Source organism: Dipodomys merriami, unplaced genomic scaffold, assembly GCF_024711535.1.
Source record: "Dipodomys merriami isolate MVZ:Mamm:240054 unplaced genomic scaffold, mDipMer1.0.p SCAF_274, whole genome shotgun sequence".
Taxonomy (NCBI): Eukaryota; Metazoa; Chordata; class Mammalia; order Rodentia; family Heteromyidae; genus Dipodomys; species Dipodomys merriami.
Window position 1 is genome coordinate 1,200,126 of NW_027204204.1, and position 25,292 is coordinate 1,225,417.

The 25,292-nt window shown below is 39.3% G+C and overlaps 1 protein-coding gene across 3 annotated transcripts in view; it reads left to right on the forward strand.

Moving 5' to 3' along the window:
- Positions 1 to 25,292, forward strand: part of LOC138837712 (mediator of RNA polymerase II transcription subunit 13-like) — a 200,213-nt gene that overhangs the window by 142,152 nt on the left and 32,769 nt on the right. For 2 of the 3 annotated variants that reach the window (XR_011375419.1, XM_070036665.1), the window contains exons 6-16: positions 230 to 424; positions 760 to 948; positions 5,871 to 6,036; positions 6,430 to 6,534; positions 10,486 to 11,217; positions 12,439 to 12,664; positions 13,680 to 13,785; positions 14,120 to 14,244; positions 17,581 to 17,680; positions 23,423 to 23,643; positions 24,024 to 24,229. Coding sequence is in view for 2 of the 3 variants with exons in the window: in XM_070036665.1 (XP_069892766.1) it covers positions 230 to 424; positions 760 to 948; positions 5,871 to 6,036; positions 6,430 to 6,534; positions 10,486 to 11,217; positions 12,439 to 12,664; positions 13,680 to 13,785; positions 14,120 to 14,244; positions 17,581 to 17,680; positions 23,423 to 23,643; positions 24,024 to 24,229 (2,371 nt within the window). In the remaining variant the exon portion in view is untranslated. The remainder of the gene's footprint in view (positions 1 to 229; positions 425 to 759; positions 949 to 5,870; positions 6,037 to 6,429; positions 6,535 to 10,485; positions 11,218 to 12,438; positions 12,665 to 13,679; positions 13,786 to 14,119; positions 14,245 to 17,580; positions 17,681 to 23,422; positions 23,644 to 24,023; positions 24,230 to 25,292) is intronic. The other variant, XM_070036666.1, reaches the window with a different exon arrangement.

The following is a 25,292-nucleotide window of genomic DNA, read 5'->3' on the forward strand; positions in this document are numbered from 1 at the left end:
TAGGTATTCATACTGCACAACCATTATTAAATAGATAGGAATATGCTTTAATGTGCAGGCAACTTGTAAAGCCCAAATACTTTAAAAACCATACTTTATAAGACTTTAGGAAATAAAGGACAGTGCATGAAGTGCTGCTGTGCTTTAACTTAGTTACCAAAAATGTAGAATTGCATGTAGAATGATTTCTGTAATGCAAAGCATACAATTCTCTTCTTTTTTTCTTTAGTACTGGTAAGCCCTTATGGCTTAAATGGCACACTAACAGGCCAAGCATACAAAATGTCAGATCCGGCTACACGCAAGTTGATTGAGGAATGGCAATATTTCTATCCGATGGTGCTAAAAAAGAAAGATGAATTGAAAGAGGAAGAGGAATTGGGATATGATGATGATTTCCCTGTGGCAGTTGAAGTAATTGTCGGTAAGAGAAAATATTCATTATAATTGCTTCATTTTCTTTAATTTTCACAATCATTCAGGTCCAGCAGAAGCCATTGCTGAAATTTCCCATCTTAATTTTGATTCTCTTGACACAATGATGTATGTATCTGAGTAGTTATCTTGCCTAAACCTTGGTGGTTACTACATTACAGATTTTATTGTCATCATGTTGGAACCTACCATGTTTGACAGTTGTTAATTTTCTACTGAGCTTTGGTCCTTAACCACAGCATCAAAGTATCTCTTTCAGTGAAAGAGACAGTCTTCTATGAACTATTTCTCAGGCCCGACTCTGTCTGTTCTCTTTCCTTACAGGTGGTGTTCGGATGGTCTATCCTTCAGCTTTTGTTTTGATCTCTCAGAATGACATCCCAGTTCCTCAGAGTGTTGTCAATGCTGGAGGCCATATTACAGTTGGGCAGCAGGGGCTTGGTAGTGTGAAGGACCCAAGTAACTGTGGAATACCTCTGACCCCTCCCACCTCTCCAGAACAGGCTGTTGTAGGTGAGTATACTGGGGGAAAGAAAATCCAGAAAATAGTATTTTTCCATTGCTATGGAACAGGAGAGCCACATATAGCTGGAAATGCTACTAGAAGAGATGGAGTTAATAGAGTAACTTTGTTATTTACAAAAATAGAGAAGAAAAGTTTTAAACAAATGGAACTATGTATTCCAGTATTTTAGCTGTGCCCATCCATATTCACCTTTTGGTGAAACAGTATTGTTGTAACTTTTTTTTTTGCAGGGGGGTCAGTTGTAGGGCTTGAACTCAGAGCCTGGGCGAGTGCTCTATCACTTTGAGCCATAGTACCACTTTTGTTTTTCTGGTGGCTAATTGGACATAAAGAGTCTCATGGGGACTTTTCTGCCCATGGTAGCTTCGAACTGTGATCCTGAGATCTCAGCCTTCTGAATAGCAAGAATTATAGATGTGAGCTACCAATACCTGGCTTGTTGATTGCTTTAAAAAATACATATATTAAGAACTGTAAGTTACAAAATGATGGACTTCTCTTGTCCAAAAGACCATTGATAACCAAGGACAAGTCCTAGCAGACCTATGAGCTATGAACAAATACTTCATTCTCTCAGTAATCTGTCAGTAATAAATGCTAACTACATTAGACAGTTTTGAGAACTTGATACTTTGTCTTCATGGAAAATTTTAGAAGTTATTTAAATTGAGAACATTTAAAAATTTTTTGTTGAGTAATATACTTCCTTATACCAACATTTTTTTGGTTTTTAGTTGACTTCAGTTGAATTGAAAATAGGGTCATTAAGGCAAGTTCTCAAAGTAACAATTGCGATTGTTTATGGACACTTAATATGACCATGTTGGTCAGAGCATTAGAGTAAACTGTAAAACGTAAACAGTCTTGGGAGCTGAACAACTAGGATAAAAATAAGGAGCTAGGATACACTCTTGTACAGTAATTTCTGTGTGAGTTAGATAAGGTGGCTTTTCATTGTTTTCAGCATAGCATTTCCCATGCAGTAGGCATTCCACAAATGTTTCTGGTTGAAGAGTGTATTGGGGAAAAAACTAGTTTTTGTGATTGATCAAGCCTTGTCTTAAAGCAATATGAATTTATGAATTTATTTAATTTTCATACTTTCTCTGAGTCTCATGCTTTTTCTTTTTCTGTTAAATACATACTTTACAAATTGTTAGGAGCATTAGATAGTATATGTAAGAGCATCTTATAAATAATACTGTAATATATAGCTAGGAGTTTAAAACATTTCAAAGTAATACTCAAAACTCTAATTTTAGCACGCATTATTAAGTTACTTAGAAGGAACTATTCAGATACTCTGTGGGAGACATAGAAGTGACAACATGCTGGTTACTGGTGGCTCACACTTGTAATCCTAGCTACTCAGGAGGCTGCGATCTGAGGATCACAGTTAGAAGTCAGCCAGGGCAGGAAAGTCTGTGAGATTCTTATCTCCAGTTAACCAGTAGAAAACCAGAAATGATGCTGTAGCTCAAATTGTAGAGGGCTAGCCTTGAGTAAAAGAGCTTAGGGGACAGCGCTTAGGCCTTGAGTTGAAGTCCCACAACTGACAGAAGAAACAAAGTAGACAACACTTAATCTTTGTATTGAAGAGCCATGTAATTGCTAAGACGGTAGAAAGATGTTAATGTCGGCCTGCTGTATCCACAGTTGTGTTTCTATAGACCCCATTAATTACAGATTGAAAGCATTCAAGGAAATAAACTGCCTTGTCTTGAACGAACACACACACACACACACACACACACACACACACACACACACACACTTTTTTTTCCTTCAGATTACAGATTGAAAGCATTCAAGTAAATAAACTGCCTTGTCTTGAACGAACACACACACACACACACACACACACACACACACACACACACACACACACACACACACACACACACACACACACTTTTTTTTTCCTTCAGTGTTCCCTAAACAAAAAATATAAAGGCTACTTACATAACATTTGCATTATTTTGCCTGTTCTAAGTAACCTGTAGCTAATTTACAAGATATAGGAAAATATGTGTAGATTATATGTGAATACTACATTTTATATAAAGGACTTGGAGATCCTTGATTTTGGTATTCATAGTGAGTTTAGGAGCCAGTCTCCAGTGGGTCCTGAGGGATGACTGCAGCCAAGTTCAAGTAGTAGAGCAGATCTGAATGCTTCCTTGTGAAAAGGTTTTTTTTTTTTTTTTTTTTGGGGGGGGGGTGGTCTGGTCATGGGGCCTGAACTCTGGGACTGGGCGCTGTCCCTCAGCTCTTCAGCTGAAGGCTAGCGCTCTACCACTTGAGCCATAGCACCACTTCCGGCTTTTTTTCTTTTTGCTTATGTGGTGCCGAGGAATCGAACCCAGGGCCTCTGGCATGCAAGGCAGGCGCTCTACCACTGAGCCACCTTCCCAGCCCCTTGTGAAAAGATTTTGCCATCAAGTTTTACTACAACTACTTTAAACTGGAAAAGAAAAACCTACTTTTATAAATAACCTTTTGTAGCATTCATCATAGACAAAGTATATTAATGTAAAGATTGAAATTAGATTTGTTTTTGTCAGTTTGAATTTTTAGCAAGTACACTAAAGTATTAAGTTTTTCTTTGTCGGTTTCTAGGTTTTTTTTGCCAAATTTATATTCACCTTAAAATTGATGGTTTGCTTTATACATAATGCCTTGTCTGCCTGTCAGTTCAGAACTATAAATTTCACCCTTCAAATACAAGATGTCTGGCCAGGCACTGGTGGCTTACACTTAGAATCCTAGCTACTCAGGAGGCTGAGATCTGAAGATCTCAGTTTAAAGCCAGACCAGGTAACAAAGTCCATGAGACTCTTAGCTCCTATTAATCAGCCTTGCCAGAAGCAAGGCTATGGCTCAAGTGGTAGAATGCTAGCCTTGAGCACAAAAGCTAAGAGACAGTGTTCAGGGCCTGAGTTCAAGTCCCATGATATGTACAATTTAATTAATTTAATTTTTTTTAATTGGTCGTGGGGCTTGAACTCTGGGCCTGGGCACTGTCCCTCAGCAATTCAGTTTAAGGCTAATGCTCTACCACTTGAGCTACAGTGCCACTTCTGATTTTCTGAGGGGTTAATTGGAGATAAGCGTCTCATAGACTTTCCTGCCTGGGCTGGCTTTGAACCACAGCCCCTGGCACCTGGCTATAATTATTATTTTTTTAAACCTTCCAAAGAAACCCCAAGAAATTTTCCATTTTGAGTTTCATGTGGACTTCATAGTCCTTCAGTCCTGCCCCTACCTCTTACTCTATAAATATGGCATCATGCTAGATGTTGGATAAATAAAGCTTTTATGTCACCTCTTTTAAACAAGTTAAAAGATTCTGGTATGCTTATGTTAAAACAAATTTGGCAAGATTTTTATGTCATAGGATGCTGAATTATGTGCAGGAAGAAGAGTGCTGTCATTCCAGCATTGAATATTGGCATTTTTCCTAAATAAATAAGTGTAGATTCCTTTGTATCTCCAATGGCCAAGAGGTTCTGTTTAACAGGGGATCTATCAGGGACAAATAGTTTTGGTGAAGTTACTCATCTTACTGGGATGGGTACTTCTACTTGTCTTTATCCTTGGAGGTAGCAACATCCAATATACATTTTACAACTTGTTTAGTTCCCTGTAAGCTAGCACCTACATTTTAGTTTATTAAGTGCTACTAAAGAGTATTTGTCTAGCTTCAACGAGAAGCATCTCTGTAGCTTGCTTTCCCCTACCTTTTCCTTTTGAGGATACTGTGTGCATATGAACTGCTTTTTGGTGTTTATGATGGACAGTTGTAAAATTGAATTGAATTCTTTTACTTTATGAACCAAGCCAGACAACTTTCACAATAAGAAGTAACAATGAAAGACTACGCTTCTTGTGCTTCAACTATGTTAACTATAAAATAATGATAATTGTGGGGGGTACCAGAAGGCTTCAGTTCTCTAGCATGTAAACATTCGGGTTTTTGTTTTGCTTTGTGTTTAAAGTTAGAGATAGGGCTAACTATTAAGATCAAGTAATGATCGTGTTGTATTGCATTGCTATGAAGAATAGCTTGTGTTATAAGGTTGCTTCTTTTTTTTGGATAGGAGTGGAGGTTTTCTAGAAACCTAATAATGTATTTAATAAATCAAATAGGTGAAATTAATGGATATGGGCTTTGTCTTATATCAAAAAGGAGTATTAACATTCCCACTGACTAGTATCACCAGTGGTCATTGGGAACATAGCAGAAGAAATGGGTTACATATCAACTGGAGTTAGAGAAAGAGAGACCAGTGAACTTTTAATCCTCTGACATAAAATGCCAAGACAACCCTTTTCAGTATTGTAGCACTAAGTGTTTATAAGTAATGTCAAATGTGGGAACAAACAGTTGTACACACAAATTTGAAATTTGACCTTGTTAAAAGATTTGTGCTGTTAAATCCTTTTTTCTGCATGGGCACCATTTACAGATATTATACAACCATTGAGCTAAATGAGCATCAAGCTCTCTCTACTGCTTTGGCCTTGAGACTTATTTGTTGTATTCTGTTTTAAAAATTCAAGGAATATGTGTTTGAGTCTTTATTGTTGTAATTATGCTTCCTTTCTTATACTTATATCCAGTGCAGGTGGAGTAGGAACACCTCTGTATGTGAATTGCCTTACAGTTGTGAGTTGATCAGATCAGCTATGTTAGGGAGAACACAAAGATTCATACAGATAATGTAGAGCAGAAGAAAATGTCCTGACACAAATTTTATTCTTACCTATAGGTAGTGTTAATGCGAAGGAATATGGATAAAGCTTCAGGAGTTCTGACAGTTGAAATGCTTATTTTGAATATAATAGCCTGTGTATCCGGGGACATTTCCAGAAAATTCTACCACTACAAATTGTCTTTGCTTTCTAGGTGAAAGTGGAGGTATGCAGAGTGCTGCCAGTCACCTAGGTTCCCAAGATGGGGGCATGATAACTATGCACAGTCCAAAGAGATCGGGGAAGATTCCTCCAAATCTCCACAATCATATGGTCCATCGAGTGTGGAAGGAATGCATCCTCAACCGAGCCCAGTCCAAGTATGTTTGTGGGTTATGTGCTGGTCATGGGTTAGTTACCACCTTTCAACTGCGACATGGAAACAGTCACGTCATACCCTCTGTGACCACACTTGACATGGCTTTACACGTGTTTTACCTTTTTAGAGTAAAATTCAAAACAAAGTTGATAAGGTTGACATACGTCACTTGATTCCTCAGGAAAAATGTCAAGTGCCTTATCAGCTAAAGAATGGCATAGAGTTGGTCGCAGTGGCTCAAACTTGTAATTCTAGCTGCTTGGGCGGCATGCACATCTGATCCATCATGGGCCAAATGATTTGGTAGGCCTTGAGCAGCCACACATTCTCCACCCCTGCCATAGAAGAATATTAGCTCATGTTGGCAAGTAAGTCACATTTTTAACCTTTTTAGGAGGAGCCAGATGTCAACTCCAACACTTGAAGAAGAGCCTGCTAACAGTCCTGCTGCTTGGGGTTTTGTGGATCCAACCCAAAGAGTCAGCTGTTCTTGTTCCAGGTGGGTACACAGACAGCAGAACAGCAGGCAGCGATGGCATACTTGGTTGGCTCATCTCCCAGCCTCTCAGGCCACTTGTCTCTGTCCTTTGTTTAGTTTTGAATTCCTCCCCTCACACCCCCACACCAAGGAAGAAGTCTTTCCTTACATGCACATGATAGAGCTTATTGTCAGGACTCAGTTTATTAAGCAGTACTCCTGCAATCTGACTGTTCCCACAGTTTCTTACAGTTAGCTACTTTAAAAGTAAAGGATGTGAGTTTGGCAAGAAATTCTTAGCCAGTTAAATGGCAGTATTTAACTTCTTCAATTTTTAAAGTAGAAAATTTAAAACAGGTTGAAAACAAGATTGGCTGAAGTTAGTAGAATTTTGATAAATCTGACCTTCTGTAGATAATTAGGAAGTGTTTTGTTTTGTTTTTTTTGATGACTAAGGTAGGAATTTAGGAACACCTGCTAAAAGTTACAAGGCCTATAGTCCTGATATCTTAATTGCGCATCCATTTAGGTGTCCTCAAGAATATTCCACTTGTTGGGGTAGTAAAGAATCTTACTGTCTTGGATCTTCATTAGAGTTCATGGATATACATTTTATCCCTTAGTTTAATTGTTTGATGATTTTTCACTTATTAGGCAATGGGTAGCTCTGCTTCTAAAGTATGTATTTTTGAATCAGTTAGTGCTTAAACTTTATATAAGCATATGTAGAAGATTTCTACTTATTTCTTAGTTTAGTTCAGTGGTCTTTAATATAGCATTAATGACTTGGGTTGCAGGTCAAGAATGCAAACCTTTCTGGGTAGGTACACTGGTAGAAACATTTTTGGCCTCCTTTGCCTATCCTTTCTTGCCCCTTTGATGATACTGTTATCAAGCTCAAGCTCTGCCTTGGTGGGCAGTGTCTTGTTGAGAGATGTTCTGTCAGCCTAATGAAACTCCTGGTTGATTTTTCAAGGAGCACGTGTTTTGTTTTTTGTTTTTTGTTTTTCCTCCTTTGGTCAGTTGTGGGGCATGAACTCAGGGCCTACCACTGTTCCTGAGCCTCTTTGTGCACATGGCTAGTGCTCTGCCGCTTGAGCCACAGTGCAACTTCCAGTTTTTGAGTGGTTAATTGGAGATAAGAGTCTCACGGGCTTTTTCTGCCCAGGCTGACTTTGAACTGCGATCCTCAGATCTCAGCCGCCTGAGTAGCTAGGATGACAGGCGTGAGCCACCAGTGCCCGGCTAAGGAGCACTGTTTTTAGGAAGTTGCTTGCTTGTGAAGAGTCCTTTGAGCACGTGAGGTTCTCCTCTGGTTTTAGGGTAGATGTGGTATGCTGCAGCTGAGGATTTGTTTTTACTTTTGTCTCTAGGCCCTTACGAATTGTGTAATGGAAAAGCATTTTCTGTTAGAACTGATTGATGGATGACTCAGAGCCAAGTTGTAGTCCATAGATTGACTTGTGTCTTTGTCTGACTTTTCCTATTCTTTTCCATAATCTAGATTTTTTATTTTTGCTCCCCCCAAATAACCTTTTTACCTACTTATATCACATATCTTTCATTTTCAGTGCAAATGAATAATGCTTTTCCTTTGTGCTCTGGAATTACTGCTTTTATTTCTTCACCAAATTCTTACACCGTTGGGTCTTTTAATAGCTGTGTGCATACCAGGGTACCATAACGAAGACCTCCAGATGTTTATCTCTACACCTTACCTCTCAGGTCATCTAGTCTTTTATTTTGAGGGTGCTTTTAAGAAGTATCCTTGCAGTTGGGAGTATGGCTCAGTGATAGAGCACTTGTGAGCACAAGTGAGGTCTGTCTCTGATCCTTAGCACCTGCAAAGGGGGTGGGGGCAGAAGGGAGGGAAGGGAGGAGGGAAAGGAACATTCTTAATGTTCACATGTCTGTTTTCACCCTGAGCCAGGTTACTTATTGTAATCTTTCTATTATACTTTTCCTTTCTTATCCCATTAATGTAATCATTTATCTACTTTTCTTCATTTTCCAGTTCTAATCTGTTACTGTTTCACATGACTTCCTTTGAAATGTCTGTTTTCAATTACTCCTCATTCTTTTAGCCACTGCATCTTCCTCCTGTTCTCTCTGGCCCTGCTTCTGGTGTTTTCCTACCATCTGTCATCTGGCGACTAGTTGGCTTTCTAAGCCTGATCTTCCTGAAGCCTGCCCAGATCTGATTTCTTCCCTGAACAGGGATTTGCTAGGATTGTCTCCTACCTGTGGGCACAGTCCTGATTGTACCTATTTGGCATTGTTAGTTGAGTCACTTGATACTGCTGTAAGAAACAACTGTAAGATATTATCCTATTTACAGAAGTTCTTACTTGGAAGAGTTTGCCATAAAAATAAAACAACTACCAAAGGACTGATACATTAAATCTGTGAGAAAATCCAAGTAACAAAGTTGTTATGTGAAAATATCGAGCCTAGCTTTTCAAATGTTGAGACATTTAGATGATGTGATTGAGATATTTTACAATTAGCTTCTCTTCAGTTAGTGTGGTACTATGTTGTACTGTCAGTAGCATTATGCTTAGACCACCCTCTTCAAAGTCAGGAATTCTTTAATTTTTAAAGTAGCAATGGCAAGAGTGTTCTCAGATTATCTACTGCAGTATTATCAAACACATTATGGAATGGTCTACTCCTCACGCTATCTAATGGTCTTATGGAGCAGGGCTGCCATCCTGCTGTCCCACTAAACCATCCCATTGTGCCACACAAATCCATTTTACTGCCCACTAGGGCATCATTTAGTGCAATGCAGCAGTAATTTAATGCCACCCTAGTGGCTTCGAAGAGTTACTGCTACACTGCAGGAGAGCTTACAATTTTTCCCTGGGAATGATTTATATATTGGGAGGAACTGGCTGACCTGCTATATAACTTTGTTGCACAGATTAAACCTTGGTATCATGTAGTGGGCCCCGAAGCCATTTCTCATGCTGCTTATGCTTGCCAAGAAGTGTGTTAGCATGTGAGCAGACATGGTATTTATTCTTGCTTACATGAAATGGTTCAGGTACATCTGTATACATGCACCCTTTCACAGGCTGTCACTTCTGTCCCACTGTAATATGTCTGTAATTGTCCTAGATCCCATCTTTTCTGCATGTAATAAGAATCAAGTAAGGTTTTTAGTATTTTTATCCTATTAAATTATTAAGTTCTCTTAGGATTTAACCCTTATTATCTTAGTATTATACTTCTGGAGACTTCATCTTAGTTCCAGTATATAGAATAACAAGCCATTTTAAATCAGTCTAATTAGATTTTAGTAGAGTGTTATAAAATAGAAATTGAAAATTCTAAATTTTGTTAGGGCAGATGATCTTACATTTTTAAGGTCTTAAGATACAGTATGAGTTAGGTCATCTGAGATGTTGACTGACTTAGGAAAATGTAGAGTTCTAATCTTGTAAGAATTAGCATGTTAAATTTCTTAAATCCAGGCTGGGCACTTGTGGCTCACACCTGTAATCCTAGCTACTCAGGAGACTGAGATCTGAGGATTGTAATTCAAAGTCAGCCCAGGCAGGAATGTCTATGAGACTTCTTGTCTACAGTTAACCACCAGAAAACCAGAAGTGGCACTGTTGCTCAAAGTGGTAGAGCACTAGCCTTGAGTTGCGACAGTGCTCAGGCTCTGCAGGTTCAAGCCCCGGGGCCTACAATCAATCAATCAATCAGTCAATCAACCAATCAATAATTTAAATCAATTTTTTTGTTTAACTTGTATGTGATTGATTCTTCAATTTCCATCAATCTGAATTGCATTTTTTAGACACTATAAATCTAATTAGAAGCTGGAGTCCTTGTAGATGTGTTAGCATCCAGTATGTGTGCTAAAAGATGCAGCCTTGTCGTAGACATTTCTTTTTTAATGTTCTCATGATGCAGTTATTTGTATATGTGTATTTGTAGACTTCATTTTAACTCTCATTTTAGGCATAAACTTTTAAAACGTTGTGCAGTAGGACCCAACCGACCTCCCACAATATCTCAACCAGGGTTCAGTGCAGGACCATCTTCAGCTTCATCTTTACCACCTCCTGCTTCTTCTAAGCACAAAACAACAGAAAGACAAGAAAAAGGAGACAAGTTGCAAAAGAGACCTCTGATACCATTTCACCACCGGCCCTCTGTTGCTGAAGAGTTATGCATGGAGCCAGACACATCAGGACAGAAGCTAGGCTTGGCAGGGATGGACTCCTCTTTAGAGGTGTCTAGTAGTCGAAAGTATGATAAGCAAATGGCTGTGCCTTCCAGAAACACAAGCAAGCAAATGAATCTGAATCCTATGGATTCACCTCGTTCTCCTATCTCCCCGCTACCACCAACACTCAGCCCTCAGCCACGAGGTCAGGAAGCAGAGAGTCTGGACCCACCTTCAGTCCCTGTGAATCCAGCCTTGTATGGAAATGGGCTTGAACTTCAGCAGTTGTCCACTCTGGATGACAGAACTGTCCTCGTAGGCCAAAGACTGCCTCTGATGGCAGAGGTCAGCGAGACAGCCTTATATACTGGTATTAGGCCCTCAAACCTGGAGTCATCAGAGAAGTGGTGGCAAAGTTTTCGTCTCCCGTCCAGTGATGATGCTGAGTTCCGACCTCCAGAACTCCAGGGTGAGAGATGTGACACCAAAATAGAGGGGCCCTCAGAGAGCACTGCACTGCAAAGGTAAGACAGCTCCCTCTTGTCACTGTCTCTGGGTCGGGGGTTGTGGGGGTAAAGGGGCACGGCCCACTTCAGCCCTTCCTGCCAAACCTTCAGTGCCAAAGAAAATCAGGCTTTTCTTCTCTGTTCAAGACTTTGACTGTGGGAATCGCTTCAATTTCATATACTCTGTCCTTCATGAGGTTAGGCACATACGTCATTATTTATACATGCTGGCATGTAAAGATCCAGTGGCATTTTAGGCTACTTGGTATGTATTATTTTTGGCCTCTAGGTAGAATGGAGTATAGCTTTATGAGACCTCCCAACATACAACCTCCTTGCATGCTGCCACTTTTGAGGAAGGCCATATGTGTATTCAAGTATAAGAGAGAAACATCTCTAGTGAGAATATTTCTACAGCTTTAAGTCGCTCATTATTCCACATGCTTGCTACAGATTATCTTTTTAATATGCACCACAGCCATGTTATTATGCTAATTGAGTGACTGAGAAACCATGGTTGTGGGGCCAATAAATGACACAGGATTTGAACCTAAGCAGTCTGTTCTGGGGACCTGTGCTTTTAAGTAGCACGTGGAATTGGAGACAAAGCCGTGTATTTGGGCACTGGTGGCTCACGCCTGTAATCCTAGCTATTTAGGAGACTGAGATCTGGGGTTCACAGTTTGAAGCCAGCCCAGGCAGGAAAATCTAATTAACCACCCAAAAGAACCAGAAGTGGAACTGTAGCTCAAGTAATAGAGTGCCAGCCTTGACTGAAAAAGCTAAAGGACAACACCTAGGCCCAGAGTTCAGGCCCTGTTATGGGCAGTAATGCATATACATACATCCTACACACCCAAAAAAAAACCAAAAACAGGACTGGGAAGGTGGCTCAGTGGTAGAGTGCTTGCCTCATGAGGCCCTGGGTTCATTTCCTCAGCACCACATAAGCAGAAAAGGCTGGAAGTGGCGCTGTGGCACAAGTGGTAGAGTGCTAGCCTCGTCTGAACTGCTGAGGGACAGCGTCTAGGCTCAGAGTTCAGGCCCCACAGCTGACCAAAAAATAAACAAAAAGCAAAATAGAAAATAAAAACAAAACCCTATTTAAAAAATAAACACACATATACACACAAAATAGTTTTTTTAGATTATTTTAAAGTTCTAACATACTTTTAAATTGCAACAAATCATTTTAAATTGTTTAATCTTGTTTAGATTGTTACTCATTTTCCTTTTTAGACTCCTAGCACAACCTAACAAACGGTTTAAGATCTGGCAAGACAAGCAGCCCCAGATGCAGCCGCTCCACTTCCTTGACCCATCGCCTCTCTCACAACAACCTGGAGATGGTCTGGGAGAAGTCAATGACCCGTACACCTTTGAGGATGGGGACATAAAGTACATCTTCACAGCAAACAAGAAATGCAAACAAGGGACAGAGAAAGACTCCCTGAAGAAGAGCAAGGTACCCTTTTCCACACCGTGAGTCCACGTGGTGTGGTTTCTATCTGTCTGCGTGATGTGTGTGGGAAGGCTTTGGAGGCCGGATGTTGAGGTAGTCTTGCCTGATCGCTCTGTTCCCATGTTCATGCTCTTGGTACTATTGTATTGAACAGCATATTGCTCCTTTTTTATGTCATGGCTCACCTTTGTTTAAAAGTCAGCCGAACATAAATGAGCACATATTTTCCAGGCTGGAGCTTATACAGTGCATGTTTCCTCTCATATGCTAATTCTTGTTGGCCTATGCTCCCTCCTATTTCTCTTTATGTATTATTCCAAAGTACCCAAGATGGAAAGGAAAAAAAAAGTGAAAACCAGTATCTACTATTTTTTGAGCACTTATTATGTTACTGTGCTGAGCATTATACCTTTATACTTTCTGAATTAATATCAACAGTATGCAAGACTGTGCATAGACTGTTAGTAATTTTCTCCTGTTCCACTGCACAAATGTGAGTACTGGATGTGTCTGCTGTCTTTAAAAGGCTCTATAAAATACTAGGCTATTTAAAGATACATTCTTAAGATTAGAGGAAGTATGACAATGAAAATAAGCTAGTACAGTCAAAGGGAATGCTTTTTTAAAAAAATTGAAATAGTTATTTTTCAGATTTCTTTACAGAAATTTCTGGAGGTCCAGAAAGCTTGAACTATAATTCAGCATCTAAAATGTTACCAAAGGCAGCTTTTAACACCATGGCATTCTTTAACTAAATGCCACCAGTACTATTTAGGAGTAAACCACTCTTCACTCCGAATACCCCAGAGGATTGAGGGGAATGTTGGGAAGTTCTTGGTTCTGTTTAAATTCCAGAGCAAGAACATATATTTTATTTCTTTGGTTGCATAGACCATGGTTTATCATACTTGTGCTCATAACAAGTTCCATTCAACCCTCTAATTCTTTGTGTTCTCCCTCATATTCCACACTTTGGGTTGGTGTTCATGTGTTTTGTTTGGCTGAATTTATTACACAGTCAGAGGATGGATTTGGTACCAAGGATGTCACTACACCAGGTCATTCCACGCCGGTGCCTGATGGGAAAAATGCCATGTCTATTTTCAGTTCTGCTACTAAAACAGGTGTGTACTATGATTATTTGCCTCACTTGGATTGTTGCTAAAATAGAATGTGAGGGAGATGCATCTCAATTTAAAATTATATTCTTATTGTTATAGTAGTAATTTGATCCCATTTATATTTTGTCATAGTTTGTTTTTCAGTTCCTTTCAAAACTGATAAACATAATTGGAAATAATTGTCTCAAAATTTAAATAAAACTATAGGAAAGAAGTTCACGAGCAGATCTTACCTATTGAGATCATGCCCTTTCCTCACTTCTTCTTAATTGATCAATCTGCTCATTCTCTTCCTTGTTTTCTTTTTTCCTTTTCCTACCCCCACCCTTTTCTACAGATGTCCGACAAGATAATGCTGCTGGCAGAGCTGGCTCCAGTAGCCTTACACAGGTGACAGACTTGGCACCTTCCCTGCATGACTTAGACAACATCTTTGATAATTCTGATGATGATGAACTTGGGGTGAGTCTGCCACAGCTACATATATAAAAACTTTGGTAAAAGCCAGGTGTCAGTGGCTCATTCCTATAATCCTAGCTACCCAGGAGACTGAGATCTTGAGATCTGAGGATTGTAGTTCGAAGCCAGTCTGGGCAGGCTGTGAGACTCTTCTCTCCAATTAACCAGCAAAAAGCCAGAATTGGAGGTGTGGTTTACAAGTAGTAGAGCACCAGCCTGGAGTAAAAAAAAAATAAGGGTCAGGGCCCAGGCCCTGAGTTCAAGCTCCAGTTCCAGAACACAAAATCAAAGAACTACTAAATAGGAGGTTATTGTCCCTATAGTTGGATCTACTGAGTTTGAAGGCTCTTATTTTAGGTTCTGAATGTTATCCAAAAAGTTTGTATATCTTGAAAAGAGCCACAGTGTTTTAGTTATTAATACAGTATTTAACACATTGGGTTTTGTTTGTGAATGCTTTTTTATTACTGTGTTTGTTTCTGGCAGCACAGGGGTTTGAACTCAGGGCCTGTGCTTGATAAGAAGTTGTTCTGCTACTTGAACCATGTCCCTAGCCACCCAATTATTTTATTAAATTCTTCTAAATATTATTGGACCTAAGGAAATATATGTTTCTTTAGATATTTTTAAACTAGTGCCCACATACCTTTTTAATCATCTAATAAATCAAGAGGTTAAGTTTGTATTATGATATTATTTTATGTGCTTTGTACTCTCTAGCTAGCCACATAGATTTGTGGTAGGGAAATAGTATATAGAGTTTAATTTAATAAAAGACATGATTATAGTGGAGGGCAAGACCATTTTTTGTTGATTAAGTAGGCCAGTAGTCAGCAAATTCTTGTTCTCATCCTTGTATTTCTCTGTACCTTTGGCAGAATTAGTTCATGATATTTCCAGGAGACCTAGAAATGTGTAAAACATTGTTTCTTTTCTAAGAAACCACCTTATTAGTTTTTTATTTTTTTTCTAGCCATCTGTTCTATAAACATTTTCAAATTAGGTGATGAGTTTCTGTGTGTGGTGGGTACAGAGGCTAGTGATCAAAGTTACCATTATGATTAGATTGTTGCCTTTAAACTTGAGACGGTTGTAGACTTAAAGAGAGCACATACATAAAGTTACAATGTACTTATTGTACATTGTACAATACAATTGTGACAGATGAGAATCTAAGGATTCTGGCTAGTTATTTAAGTACAGATGCCTTGCTGGCAAGGCAGCAGTATTTCAGGCTTGAACATGAGTGGGGATCAGATTTCTAACACCAATTGTGACTAATTAACAGGTACACCATTAATGTGGCACATATGTAGAAGCTGATGAGATAGATCATAAGGGGTTTGAAGAATGTATTTGACTTGATGTGGAGAGACAGGTCAGAGCTAGGTGTGGAGGGCATTGGTTTAAGTGAGAATGAGCTGTGAGTAAATAGCAAGAAACAAAGTAGATCTGGGTACTGGGAGCTAAGGAACAACCTGCTTATTGCTGATTCTTCTTGGTAGTCAGAGACTGACAGAACTTGAGAAGATTTTGGCTAGGACTCAGGTTTGGGCTTCACATTTTACCCTCTGGGTTTGGGTGCTGTCCCTGAGCTTCTTTTGCTCAAGGCTAGCAGAATACCACTTGAGCCACAGCTTCACTTTGGGCTTTTTTCTTGGCCTGGCTTCAAACCATGATCCTCAGATCTCAGCCTCCTGAATAGCTAAGGTTACAGGCATGAGCCACCTATGCCTGACAGAGTAGACGTTCTATCTGGTATTTTGTTGGATTGGAGTGTGAGGACCTAGAATTAGACAATAGCTACATGAAAGAAAAGAACATGGCAATATGAAAAACACAGAAGAACTGACATGTTTCTTTATTGTTTAACTAAGTCCTTTTTGAGTTCAACTTTCTTTGAAAGCCAAGCACTGCCTCAGATTGGTCTTTAAGATCCTGAAAGTCAGGTTAGGTGCTTTAGTAGTGATGGCGATAGCAAAATATAGAAAGGTTAAGAATCACAAATCAAAGAAATAGGAAGAAAGGAAGGAGAACCAGTAAAGTAATATGGATGGGCTGCCATTGTGGTTGTTCTGTGTGTTCTGGGTCACTGGACTTATTCTCTGTCCAAACTATAAATTACTCAGCTGCTGATGGCTTACATCTGCAATCTTAGCTACTCAAGAGACTGAGACCTGGAGGTTTGTCAATCTCAACAAGCCCAGGAAAGGAAAGTCTGTGAGACTGTATCTTCAGAACAACCAACACAAAGCAGAGTTAGGGTCATTGCTCAAATGTTAGATTACCAACTGATACAAGACACTGAATTCAAATCCTAGTACTGTCAAAGCGAGTTGGATTTTTTATTGATTTTTTTGTGTGTTGAAATGAGTGTTTCTGCTTTGATTTCTAGCATTTAATCATGTAAATGTTTACTTTAAAATCAACTGCTAATTCCTTTAACTAGTTAGTGAAGTTTGGAGATTATTGACCAAGATTTTGTCTCAGATGTCTTTGAACTGAATTTTATTTTTCAACTATATAAAAGCATTGTATTTGCAAAATTTTTACTTTATATGTATTTCATTTTCATTTTTAGTTTTTTATTTTTAGTTTTTGTTGGTCGTGGGGCCTGAACTCTGGGCCAGGGCGCTGTCCCTCAGCTCTTCAGCTCAAAGCTAGCACTCTACACTTGAACTATATAGCACTACTTTCAGCTTTTTCTGCTTATGTGTTGTTAAGAAATCGAACCCAGGGCCTCATGCATGCAAGGCAAGCACTCTGCTACTGAGCCATCTTCCCAGCCTTCATTTTTATTTTTTTAGAGTATATTTGTATTCTTGAAGCTAATCTTGCATAGAAAAAGAATTGATCTCTTTTGAATTTTATTTTGTAAATAAAGCTATTTTGAGATGGGCAAAGAAGGTGAAAATTTTTTATGGCAAAAATTTAAAAATAGTAGTAGTTTTAGATGGCTTGAGATCTACTTTCGCTTCTTGTCCCAAGCAAGGAACCAGACTATCTGATGGTTATTACTGGAAACATTGTTCTAATGTCATGATTGTGTTCATGAAGACAGACTGACTTGTAGTGACCTGGGAAGGAAGGATTGCCAAAGGTCTGTAGACTGCTTTGATAGCACAATCTGCCTTCACACACCCAGTTTCTTTTACATGAAAAGCTTGTAGCCATCTCCTTCCTTGTACTGTCTGCTGTGTTTTTTGACATTCAGCTGGTGAATATTGTGAGGGGAAGCATTTCTCCTTTATTTAGTATCAATAGGCACATTCTTTGAAATGTTGAACCCCTGCTTTGCTTGAGTGTTACTATGTTTTAATGATAATGATCTGTTCTTAGGCTGTATCCCCTGCACTACGCTCATCAAAAATGCCTACAATTGGGACAGAAGACCGGCCTCTTGGAAAGGATGGAAGAGCTGCTGTTCCTTACCCACCAAGTATGTGAAGAAAGTCACTGAGTTTTGGACACTGTCTGTAACTCTTCTATAACACTCTTATCTTACACTTAGAGCTGCTCTGTCTGAAATCCCCTTCCTTTTCTTTGGGTGTAATTCTGTGAGGGAAAACGAATAAAAGATGGTATTTCTGGTAAGACACAGTTCATTATGTTCAGAAACTGTGTTGTTTAGAATTCTTAATACTTGTCAGAGTATTACTGTTTATAGTTAAAATATGTAGAAAAATATGTTTTGGGTTTGTGTCTAGTAGGATAAATGCTGTGAACTTGATTTTTAGAGTAATCACTTACTATAAAATACTGCATGAAATCCTTTCATAAATGTAATTCACTCGGGTTTATTGATATTATCTTTCCTGGTTCTTGTCAAGACACATACTGTTTCCTTTTGAGATCAACATGTTTTGTTTTTCATGTTGATGAGAAAAGCATACTTTCAGAGTATTCTTCTTCACCCATGATTCTTTAGAATAAATTCAAGGGTAGCTTATCTGGATACTTTGCAGCAGAGTCATAGTTCCATTGCAAATCATTCTTTAAGACCTTCTCATTAACTTCGGCTGGTAATGAGAACAAATTGAGAGTAAAAACCACCGTGTTGTAGGGATGAGTGAAAAAGTTTTATGAACCTATAAATGTAGTGCTGATTTACTCAAATGTGGAAGTGGGATAGATACAAAGATTGGGTTTTGACAGCTTTAGTGGATCCATAGCTTTAAAAAATATTCAAAGCTTTCTCAAGCATGACATGGATAGAAATGAATAATGATGGCTAGCTGGTTGCTGTAGTTTTTTTTTAATTAAACATTTTTCTTTTTTTTATTACACTGAGCTGCAGAATTTTTTTAAACATAGAACTTCACAGATTAAAAGAAATTCTACTGAAATAGATAACTGTGGGGTCAAATGAATGAAAGTTTTTCCACGTACTGAACCAATTAATTTGAGATCAAGTACACAGTGCTCTCTGTTCTTTAACTTGTATTCAAAAAGGAATTACTTCAGAATGAACTTACTCAAAATTTGATGATAAAGTGCAGATTATAATTGATTTAAAATGTATCACAGAAGTGTTAGTACCAACAATATCCACATAAAGTGTGTGTGTATATGTGTGTGTGTGTGTGTGTGTGTAAGTTTATTTTTGTTGGAATTTTTTATTTTTGTAGAGAAGGTATGTGGGCACGTACATAGGATTTCTGCCCCTAGAATGACAATAAAGTAGACTGACAAGAGGTAGTTTTATTGGACTTACGAAATTTAAAGACTAGAATAGCAATATTCACTAGAAATATAAGCCAGAACCATTTATGCAATTTAGGTTTTCTAGTAACTACATTATAAGGTGAATGTACACATGAAATTAACTTGGAGTGTGACCTCAAGTAGCATAATTCTTATTATTCATTTTGTTCGGTTGTGGGGCTTGAACTCCGGGCCTGAGCACTGTCCCTTAGCTTTTCAGCTCAAGTCTAGCGCTCCACCACTTGATCCTCAGCGCCACTCTGGTTTTCTGGTGGTTTATTAGAGATAAGAGTCTCACAGACTTTTTTACCTGGGCTAGCTTTGAACTGTGATCCTCAGATATCAGCCTTCTGAGTAGCTAGGATTATAGGCGTGAGCCACTAGCGCCTGGCTTCAAGTAGCATAATTCTTAAGTGTAGTTAGTTTGAAAAGTGATTAAGATATTTCACTTTTTGTGGATACTCTTTGAAATTGGTATGTGTTTGGTTGACTTCTGATTTGAATTTCCAGTAGCCCTGTGTAGCTAGTAGATACTAGCTACATGTTCATAATTATTATGTATGTAATAATGAAGGAGGTAGTCAGGTAGTCAGAGATTTTTCTTGGATCTTGTTAAGCACTTGCTTTTGTGAAGTTTTGTCTGTGACATCATGTCCCTTTGAAGATGGCTTTGAGGAAGCAAAATGAAAGTGAATGTTCTGAAATGGTATCATTTCTTTTCTGTAAGCACTATTTTCACAGCCTCTTCTGAGTGCTAGGGTGAGGGGCACACAAAAATCAGGGGTATAGCCTCTATTGGAAGACTCCATTCCTGAATGTGAATACTTGGCTAACACTGGAGGTGGTTGGGTGTCCCTACTGAGTTCCAGCCGGGGCAAGGTAGAAAGTCATTGGTCCTGGGGGCAAGATAGCTCCCTCCAGTTTGTTCTGGTAACTTCCTATTTTCACTTTAGCCCCTTTCTAGGAAGAAAATTGCAAGCCATATTTTTCTATTTTGGAGAACCAAAGTTCATTTTTCTTCCTTACCAACTTAGAGTAAGGCCAATTCCTTTTATCATCTTAAAGCTCTTTTCAGAAATTCACTGTGAGTGAACATCAGTTCTACCTTTTCCCAGTCAAACCCTAATAATTGGGAGTGAAGACTCAGTTTGTGTCATCTTGATCACTTCATGTTCAGATCTTTGTGGCAGATGTTGGTTTCTGTACATCCATTATCTCATTTAGCATGCAGTGTGAGGAAGACATTACTAACATTCTATTGATGAGCAATTGAAGTTAAGAGAGGTTAAGGCCTTTCTCAGGAATACATGTTAATAAAAATGGTGAAGAGGGCTGGGAAGGTGGCTCAGTGGTAGAGTGCTTGCCTGGCATGCATGAAGCCCTGGGTTTGATTCCTCAGTACCACATAAACAGAAAAAGCCAGAAGTGGCACTGTGGCTCAAGTGGTAGAATGCTAGACTTTAGCAAAAGAGGATCGGAGACAGTGCCCAGGCCCTGAGTTCAAGCCCCAGGATTGGGGGAAAAAAAAATGTGGAAGAACACTTTGTAGAGTGAACCTAGATGTTTTTGCGCGCGTGTGTGTGTGTGTGTGTGTGTGTGTGTGTGTGTGTGTGTGTGTGTGTGTGTGTGTGTGTACGCACGCTGTCTTGGTGAAAGTGAACAGGCATAGATGTGCAACTGTACATGTATGTAGAGCACCAGCAGTAAAACCAGGCAGCACAAAGTACAAGTGATGTCATCACATTTCTTAGAGGAAATTTAAAAGCTAATTTAATGGGAACTTAAATTTTTTTTTGTAAAGGTATTGTACAGAGGGGTTACAGTTACATAAGTGAAGTAATGAGCACATTTCCTATTGAGCATTGTTACCTCCTCCTTTGGTTTTCCTTTACTATCCTTTCCCTCCCTCACCCCCAACTCCCCCCCTCCAAAAGTTGTGAAGTTTATTTTCAACATAGTGTCTGTACATCTAACTGTTACAATGGGTCAACCTGTACCTTATTTCAGCATTTTGTTATTTCCCTTCCCCAATAGGGACTCTCTTTTTCTCATAAAATGTTTTATCATAGAATATTAGTTTAAAAGCTAATAGGGACTTTTTTTTTGGTAAAATGTTTTATCACAGAATATTTGTAAGTAAAAGGCTATGTTTTGTTTATTATTTTGACTGGAAGAATATTTTTTACATAACTTGAGGATCTTAAGGCAATTTGAAATTTTTTTGTAAGGCAGTATAATACTATAAAATACATTTGAATTTTATATTAAAATCTTGTAGTCACTGCTCTTTTTTCTTGGGAAAGGTTAAAGGTAAACTCTATATCTTCTATATTTAAAAAAGATTATCTGGACCCTGCTATATTTGAAGACCTTTTTCCACCTTAGGATCTATTACGTAGCATACCAAATAGTTCTCTAGTAGTTTCTTTTTTGATTGTTTTTCTTATTTCTTGGGATTGCTCCCTTCCTTACAGGTAGAATGTTGTCATAGCAAGGAGATGCCTTGCTCACCTTTGGGGATTTCTTTTTTACCATTTGCACTAGTGAACTCTTATACACACAGTACAGTCAATGGAAGTGAGAGTTGAAACCGCCACCCTGCCTGGGGTGTTCCCCCTTCTATTTTACAGGTAGTATCTGTGCCATGGTGAACCTGATCTAACCCAGAGGTGATCATCTTTCTTTCTGAGGAGGTTATTGGAACCTCCTCTGTCCCAGACAGAAAAAAATCAAGCAAGCCCTTTGAGAACTCCACATCTGTTCAAGCTTTCTCTACTGGACGGAGGCCCGGAGGCCCTGGCCTTAGCAGAACTGTGTCCAGGGCACCTGAACTGTGCCTTTCGGCCTGCTGTTATTTCTTTATACAGTTATGCCATAGGCAGTAGCTCAGGACAGAATGTGGGCTGGTTGTTTTGTATTAATTTCTGGTTAGAGCTTTGAGTCAGATCTTAGTCTATTCACTGGTCACTGAAGACAATAGGATAAGAACTGGGGACCTTGAATAGGATTCCAAATTGCTGATTTAAACTAAATACATTTGCTGGACAGGACTCCCCCCTAGTGGCCAAGCTTTATAAACCCAATTTTAGTGATTACTTCAGGTATATTAAAGAGACTTTTTTAAAAGGATTGTGAATTGTTTACTATTGGAGGTTTTTTCTTTCCTTTTCCTTTCTTCTTTTTCTTGAAGTTAAACTCAGGACACTGTACATGGCCTCTTGAGTTGTTGTCGTTGTCCTCATCCTCATCGTCCCCCTTGTCCTTCTCCTCCCCCTTCCCCCCCTCCTCCCCATCCTCCCCCTTCTTTTTTCTCCTCCTTCCTCTTCCTCCTCCCCCTCCCCCCTCCTTCTCCTCCCTCCCTCCCTCCCTCCCTCCCTCCCTCCCTCCCTCCCTCCCTCCCTCCCTCCCTCCCTCCCTCCCTCCCTCCCTTTCTTTCGTCTTCTTTCTTGTTCCTTTTTTTTCCCCCCCAGTCCTGGGACTTGAGCTCAGGACCTGGGCCCCTGTCCTTAGCTTCTTTTGCTCAAGGCTAAAGTGCCTTACCACTTGAGCCACAGTGCTACTTCTGGCTTTTTCTTATTATGTGGTACTGGGGAATTGAATCCAGGGCTTCATGCATGCTAGGCAAGCACTCCACCTCTAAGCCACATTCCCAGTTCTGAGTATTTCTTAAAATACTTGTTTTTTTTTCTTCTTCAAACACATGATTGATATCCAACAAATTATTTTTTGATTCTAGTCTGGAATGCGTGCAGAATTGTTTCCCCAAAAGGTTGGCACAAAAATCACCTGAAACCAGTTTTTATTATTTTTAGTATTTCATGTATCACTGTAAACACGATGGAATTTGTCTGTGTGCCCACTCCCCCATTCCCTCCCCCCCCCCCCCCACCATCCTGCACAGTAGTATTAGAGCTTGAACTTAGGCCTTGCACCCTTGCTTGGCCTTTTCTTTCAAGGCTGGTGCTCTACCACCTGAGCTATACTTCCATTTCTGGCTTTTTGGAGATAAAGAGTCTCATGGACTGTCCAGGGTGGCTTCCAGCTGGGATCCTCAGATCAAAGCTTCCTGAGTAGCTAGAATTACAGACATGAGCCATCAGTGCTTAGGAATAGAATTTTAATATTCCAGGGGTAGAATTTTTAATAGTGCAGCTACATCTAAATCACTTCCAGTTTCCCTTTCATTCACCTAATACATTTTTTAGTAACTATTGGAAGAAAAATGAATATAATAGAGATTTTATACACTTAATTGGTACAAAGTCATATCATAAAGCATTATAGAATATTGGTAAAGTCTCAGAAAAGTATCATTTTTTTTACTTGTGACCATCTTTTTAGAAGCTTCCGTTCTTAGTGTGCTCACGTGTAATTGATGTGAACATTCAGTCAGCGTTATTTGTGGAGCCCAGTGGGGTGCCTGGGTACAAACGAGGATATTTGTAGGTTTGCCTTTCAAAGAGTTTTCTTTTTTTAGCAGTTGCAGATTTACAGAGGATGTTCCCCACCCCTCCATCTTTGGAACAGCATCCTGCCTTTTCACCTGTGATGACTTACAAAGATGGGATACTTCCAGAGACAGTGACGGCGTTAGGTATGATGGAGAGTCCTGCGGTCAGTATGGTTTCCACACACCTCCCAGAATTCAAAATGGAAGTGGAAGATGGATTAGGAAGTCCCAAGCCAGAAGAAATAAAGGTAATTGTCCGTGTACTCATGTCTTCAAGGCAGGGTGGTTTTCAAGTGGACTCATATACAGCTTTATTTTTTTGAGATGAGACATGAACTTGGTACCTGATACCTTTGCTCATTGACTGGCGCTCTGCCAACTGAGCCCTACCTCCATCCCCTCATATACAACTTTTAAAAATGACATTATTTATGTGTCATACCCACAGTTTCTAAGAATCTTTTGAGCATGAGGTACCACTGGGCATACTAATTATAGTGTCTTGACTAAACGTTTTGGTAGTAATAATTTTTTAATTCATCAATAAGAAAAATACAGTTTTTTTGTGGCTGTGTTTATGAAGCCCTGAGCAACTGTGGCACTAACACTAGCTGTTTTGTTGTTACAGGACTTTTCATATGTGCACAGACCTCCACCTTTTCAACCATTTGTGGGATCCTCCATGTTTGCTCCACTGAAGATGTTGCCGAGCCATTGCCTGCTACCTCTGAAAATACCCGATGCCTGTCTGTTTCGGCCTTCGTGGGCAATTCCTCCTAAAATCGAACAACTGCCCCTGCCCTCCGCAGCCACTTTCGTTAGAGATGGCTACAAGTACGTGCAGAGACTTTGCTCATTTTGGGCCTTATTTCAGACCAAGAGAACACTTGTTAAAAGTGGTGACAATAACAAATCATTTGAGACTTGGATGATTCATGATTTTGTGCCCATTATCTGTATAATCGTTTCTAAATGAGGTTTTTTTTTTTGTTTATACAAATTAGGATTATTTGTATAGAGAAGTGTGGTGCTCATATTTATTCATTGTGAAATCTGACTACCACTAAATCAGACATTGATAGGAGTTGGTTGTATTTTGGGAGTGGTGTTTTATGTAAAGTGATAATTTCAGTGTATTACTTAATGGCACCTTAAAATTCAGTATTAATATAGGTAAATTTCTCTGTCGCTGACCCCACATCATTTTGAAAAGCAGCAACAGTGGCAGTATGATTTGATGGATGAAAAAGGTGTTCATGAACACTGGACAGATTTCCTGGTATCTGGAAAAACAGTACTTATCTCACCAACATAATCAACTTTCTTTGGAATAAATACTGTTTTAATAAAATACAATGCTATAAAATAAGAAACCAGGCACTTAAACTGGTATTTGGGCCCAGATGAGCCCACCTGCCCCTGTAGGACAGCAAGGTCAGTAGGCCTTGGTTTGTGCCCTGTTCCCAGTGACAATGGCTGTTCGGTGGGTGGAGCTGCTGTCATGGAGTGGTGGGATCAGTGTGGTCAGAGTGTTCTGTTCTGGAGTGCTGGTGGAAATCCAGACATTTATGGTTTCTACTTTTTAAAGTCTTGGCAGCTTTTTCAGCATTATATTTTAGGAATCAATGAAACAAATATGTGGTACAGACTCGTTCTGTGGGCTACATGTTTGTGTCTTCCTAATAAACTATCTTATTGAAATTTAATGCAATAACCCAGCTTCATGTTTGTGTATGTGAAGTCAGTGACAGAATGAGAAGCTAATGGAGGCATAGTGAGAAGACCCTAGGTATGGGAGCCAGGCTACAGTATCATAAGATATACATTCATGCCTTCTCAGAGTTGTCTGTATAACATTTAATAGTCTGAGGATCCTGTTCTTCCTCCTGCTCCCCAG